General features: G+C 32.1%; 1 protein-coding gene across 3 annotated transcripts in view; it reads right to left on the minus strand.

Moving 5' to 3' along the window:
* LOC115449357 overlaps nucleotides 1-6,054 on the minus strand; it is a 29,738-nt gene extending 23,684 nt beyond the window's left edge. For 2 of the 3 annotated variants that reach the window (XM_030177143.2, XM_030177141.2), the window contains exons 1-3: nucleotides 5,819-6,054; nucleotides 1,396-1,532; nucleotides 500-640 (exon numbers count right to left, since the gene is read on the minus strand). In XM_030177143.2, coding sequence (XP_030033003.1) covers nucleotides 500-640; nucleotides 1,396-1,532 — 278 coding nt within the window. In that variant the 5' untranslated portion in view covers nucleotides 5,819-6,054. Of the gene's footprint in view, nucleotides 1-499; nucleotides 641-1,395; nucleotides 1,533-5,528; nucleotides 5,755-5,818 lie in introns of those variants that run through there. The other variant, XM_030177142.2, reaches the window with a different exon arrangement.
* Between the last annotated feature and the right edge of the window lie 136 nt (nucleotides 6,055-6,190).

Raw genomic sequence — 6,190 nt, forward strand, 5'->3', positions numbered from 1 at the left:
AATGCATTCTTTATGACCCTATGAAGAGAAAAAGACAAAATTATAGAATTGAAACATATTCTCAATTTCGACGACCACCTAATTAATTGCCTTCTATATTGTTTCCAAATCTTTTTTATTCGGTTCTCACAAATCCTCTTTTTTGAGTTAGATCACCTTTTTACACAAAGCCGGGTTTCATCCTCATGGACCAACCATTTATGGCTCTGAAACCGTCCCTTACGTCAAATAATAAACGTCAAAATATTTAATCAATAATTCACATATCAATATGATTAACCGCCATTTTGAATAAACGATCCCAATCGCTTCCTTCGATCTATCTCAAAAATTTACCTACCTTTAGTTATTTAAATTAGTTTAATCTTGGATATTCTGAAAATCTTGAAAAAAAATATATATTGAGATCGTTTATTGAAAATCAGTGTACATACATACTTAAATAAATACGTCAATCACAAAACATCATTTTTAATTATTACAAACTTATGTTACTTACTGTGGCAGTACAAATGTGATGAACTTATCCAATTCTGCTTCATGCTCTATGAATATGTGCAGTTTCCTCGTGTGTTTCCTGAATATCCGCGCGAGGAACATGTTTCTTTCCATGCTGCCCGTTATCAGCTTCAAAGTTTCCCTAAAAATAATAAACAATTAATTTTGGAGTTGAAAGAATGCGATGACATGGTTTTTTTAACACCGGGATAAATTTGTAGGGCTTTTACCAATTTTGGTTATTCTAGTAGGCATCATGATTAATAGACGTACCAAAGAAAGAAAAAAGACACGATACTTGAATTTTATTTTAAATCTTATACGTGGAAAGATTTTAATTGGATTGCTTGTTGAAGATAGTAAAAATCTCTGTCTAGATAAAAGCGTTCCTTTACTAGCTATATAACACGACATAAGTGACGTGTAGGCGGCAAAGTCAGTTACTGCACGTCATAATCCTTAGATCTTTACTTACAAACCGCTACAATTTTTTTTTTCACTGACTCACGTCTTATTTTGGAGCATGTAGGAGGATGGCTTTCATACTTCGCGAAGGTAATTTAATTATGTGATGCAGAGAAACTATCATTTTGTTTAGTATTAAATCCAATCATAATTATGCAAAAGAAAAATTTCGCAAAACGAAATGTGACTATGTATTCAAAGCAACTACTGATAGCCCAAAGACACTATTTCAAATGAATGAATAATTTTTATGTGAAAATTTTCGACGTATAACTGCGGTTATTACTTGCTGAATATATAAAATTACGACCTACCTAAACCTGGATTGAAACTAAAATGTAAATGTATTATGTATACATACATTTTTATCCCGCAAAAGGTTAACAATGGATTTTTTCCGGAAAAAACTTAATACCGGAAAATAACACTTACTTCCTTCCTTCATAGAGCAACACAGCACTGCGCCAGTGGTGGCATGTCGACATCGCTGCCAGTGCATCCTCCGTGCTCAGGTGGTCCAGAACACACCTCAGTGGAAGAAGTGGCAGGCTACCCCAGCCCAACGACATCTGTATGATAGAAAAAAAAATCAAATATGTCTAAAAATGCATGATTTTTTTTTATTGTGTTACTACATGAAAAACGTTTGATTACATTAATTTTTATATTAAAACTGTTTTTTCTTATGAAAAAAAAATTAATTTGAAAAGAAATTGTTTTTAAATCTTTTCGTCCACTGTCAATAAGCGTCCCAATCAAAGTGATGGATAGGCTTTTTTCTATACTCAGTCTAGCAACGATAATAGAGTATACTATGTATATACATATTATTTCGATAAGCCTTGTTTCAGCGAAGTCAAAGCTGTCGATTCTACAAATGCTTATCAAGTTCGTAGAATGTGTCGCGTGCGGAAGCCGCTCAACAACCGCAAAACCAATAGACTATGACTTATATTAAGGTGGTAGCTCAAGGTCCATTTTCATACATTTTGTTTCGGCTTTAATCTGGGTAACTAAACAAGTATTGGCAAGTAAAGAATTTAAATTCACGTCTAGTTAGTGATTAGTTCTCGCAGTTGAAAGAAAAATGTAAAAATAATTAATAATCATGGATATTTCTGCCTTTAAAATTTCGTCACGAAATTTTAAAGGCCGAAATATCCATGATTATTAATTATTTTTACATTTTTCTTTAAACTGCGAGAACTAATCACTAACTAGACGTGAATTTAAATTCTTTACTTGCCAATACTTGTTTAGTTACCCAGATTAAAGCCGAAACAAAATGTATGAAAATGGACCTTGAGCTACCACCTTAAACTAAATTTTATGTAAGGTATACATTAATTAAATCACGCCTTTTTCCCTTTTGAAAGGAACGCAGAGATGTTATAACGTCCACAATTCCCCAGCTATCTTAGGTCCCATTTAATAGGGGACAGAATTACACAAATTTAACCTATTATATTTGTACATACATCACTACATAGTATAAAACAAAGTCGCTTTCTCTGTCCCTATGTCCCTTTGTATGCTTAAATCTTTAAAACTACGCAACCGATTTTGATGCGGTTTTTTTTTTAATAGATAGAGTGATTCAAGAGGAAGGTTATATGTATTATAACATCGATTAAATGGTGGATAAATACTGTTTATAATTTTGTTATGTTATACCCGTGCGAAGCCAGAGCGGGCCGCTATGTTTTTACATACAACGTTCACAGTTTTTTTGTAGTGTATTTAGTATCAGCATTGCACCCGTGCGAAGCCGGGGCGGGTCGCTAGTTATATATAAACATCAATATCATTAAACAACATCAATATTATTATATAACTAGCTTCCGCCCGCAGCTTCGACCGCGTGGATTTCGGACTTCAAAAATGGAGCCGGTCGCGAACGTTCGAGAATGTTCGTTTTACGAAGCTACTCGCTAGGTGATTCGCTAGCCTCTAGGTGCCAAGCAAGCCGCCTGCCTGTGCGTTCGCAACCTTATATATATATACAAAAATAATCCTTATAGCATGATTCAGTATTCACGCGTGATGGCTTATTATTAGCGTATTTCATGTATAACATTGGTGTTTCTATACCGATTTCTATGATTATTTTTTATGGAATATTTAATAATGTTAACTTTATTAATTAGGGATGACTGAGTGTTATAAACGTAAGAGTAGACAAATATAATGAGAAAGCTTCAAACTGCTAAGCTATCGGGAGTTACACGTGTTATTGTTAGTCATCCATAAAAGATAGACATATGCTGTCGTGGGATATTTTTTACATAATTTTAAGGAGAACATTTCCGTCATACATGATTTCTGTGTAGCTTTAACCATTAAGGCTGCACACACGACGGAAGCTTAAAAAATGGAGTAACTTCTCCCGTTTTCCCAACATTTCCCTTCACTGCTCTGCTCCTATTAATTGTAGCGTGATGAAAAATATACTATAACCAGCACAGGAGTATGAAAAATAATTGTACCAAGTTTCGTTAAAATCCGTCGAGTAGTTTTTGTTTCTATAACGGTTATACAGACAGACAGACAGACAGACAGACAGACAGACAGACAAAAATTTTACTAATTGCATTTTTGGCATCAGTATCGATCCCTAATCACCCCCTGATAGTTATTTTGGAAATATATTTCATGTACAGAATTGACCTCTCTACAGATTTATTATAAGTATATAGATATATAGATATAGATAGAAGATTATTATTTTTTTCATTTAAAGGAACTGCAGGGTATGAGCTAAATTTTATCCTGGGATTGGCTGTTATTGCAAGTAGAGCCGCAAGCAAAAGCTAGTGATAAATAAATACACATTTATAATTTTATTTTGAGAGACCCTTTCAACACAAACAGAGCTGAGTTCAAAGTTACTTTAAAGATACTATATATATAAAGTTATATGAGCTATATTTATATGTTAACCAGAACTTGGTCATTAGTAATTATTTTAATATATTTGTGTTTTTACTGCTGTCTTCTATAGTTATTATGTATAATTATTCATATGCATTTTTCGAATATTTATAAATTTGTGTCATAGGCTATTGGAAATAATTTATTAATTTGTATTTCAAAAAAAATTTACATATTAATTTCTTCATCTGTGGGATCTTATGATTTCAAAAAAAGGCAGTCTTAAAGATAGGCATAATATAATAAGACTTTATATTCAAGGATATTTAATTTAAAAATGAAGATAGGGATATCCACACACAAACAATTAAGTATGTACTCAGCGCCCCTTATACCCCTATGTCAAAAATCCACTTTAAATATCAATACTTCTTCAGAGAAAACGCTTACAAACACTTGCATTCCTGTTCACAGTACAAGCAAAACCTTCTTCACAATTCCTGTAACTAGCGATTTCCTTGTTTATAAAAAAAACAATTCCAAATTCAAAATCCAATTCCACATGAAGCGAGCAAGCGATCCGCATTGTGTGGATATGTCCATCCGCATCATGAATACTAATTTCTTTGCTATAGAGCCTCAGTTATCGATTATCTAACACCTACACATTGAGACGATTTTTATGAGCCGAAACAGTATTTTTGCTGGAACTTGTGTGAGAGTTTGGTATCACAGAGACTATTTGATACTGCAGAATCACAAGAAAGTTACTATGTCTTGAAAATACCACTAAATACCACTAACTAAACTTGTGTGCACAGTAACATAATTTAACCACAATCAGTCTTGTGAAACTATCTCTATCACATTGCCTTTCAAAAGAAAATCTAATCAATATTGGTCCATCCATTTAGGAGCTATGATGCTACATACAGGCATACAGAAATATTTTTTTTCAACCACAAATTTAGAAAACATCTCATAATTATAACTGGTAAAGGCAAATTACAAAATAATTCACAATAATTAAGCATAAATATATATTCTAAAACACAGATTTGTTAATTAACCAGTTCTAACTACTCATGTTTTAAAATGGGACTAGCTTGATCTATTAAATCCTCTCACCCTTTTCCTTATAAAGCCACATAAGATTTCAACATATATTTAAATACAATATTTTCACTTCAACATATTCCATTAACTCACTTTATATTTAAAAAAAAAATGGGTTATTGCCATATGGAAAGAAACTTGTACCATATTTAAATTTACTTCCTCAGCAGTTCTCTAATGTGAAAATTGTTAAAATGAACACATAATACCTAATATAGAAAGCTAGCATTTATATTTTACTGAGATGTTTAAAAAATTTGCATTCCTTACAATGCCATAATTTAAACTTGATAAAAAACTGACCTTATACATTGACAATGCAAAACAAAATGTCTTCTCAAGTCTCAACTCAATAAAATAATAAAGTTTTGCACTTTACATAATTAATTTGCACTGTAATTCAATCATTAACTATATAGCATGTTAACACTTCAATATAGTCGACAATCAAGAAAAACTTGATACAAAAACAAGAATCAGCAGGAAGTAAAAAATCGAAATATTTTTACGTACAAGTAGAAAATTCCATTAAGAAACTTGAATACGCAATTTAATCATAAAGGAACAACGAGATTTACCTCAGGAGCAAGATTATTGTATGTTGTAAAGCCCCATCAGCTGTTTAGTCAAAGGCGTGACGACATAACAGCTGTTTTTTAAGAAAGTGGCCTAACAAAAAATTACACGTAAATAAATTTATATTCCGCCATTAATAATACTTTAAACATAGCGAGTCAACAATTACAAGTTTACATTAAATTTGCAATTATATTTATTATATACACACTTGATAAAAGCGAAATTTCCGAAATTGCGACGATTACATGAGTACAAAGAAAGGTCATTTTACAATTAAAACTTCACATACCTCCCAATTTTTCTTAGTTTTCTCTTCACACTAGTGATCGTTTTAGCACTACACTCGTAGATTTATAGTTAACAAAAACAATGTTATTACAATTAAGAGAAAGTCGCAAATAATTTATTATTTATAAACGGTCATCGCGACTTGTGCACACAGTAACGTACTTTTGGCATGAATAAAATGATGACAGCTCAGGACTCACTCAATACTTTCCAACATTTTCAATATATGTATCATGTACTCTGCTAATACAGTGTTGATGTAAATGTAACTTGGATGTACACACTCGCCGACCGAGGATATCTGTCCTACAACCTATGTGTCGTAACAGATATGGGTGTTCTATTGAGAGTATTAAGTTATTTTATGATGATT

This window comes from Manduca sexta, chromosome 5 (assembly GCF_014839805.1).
Source record: "Manduca sexta isolate Smith_Timp_Sample1 chromosome 5, JHU_Msex_v1.0, whole genome shotgun sequence".
In the NCBI taxonomy this organism is placed as follows: Eukaryota; Metazoa; Arthropoda; class Insecta; order Lepidoptera; family Sphingidae; genus Manduca; species Manduca sexta.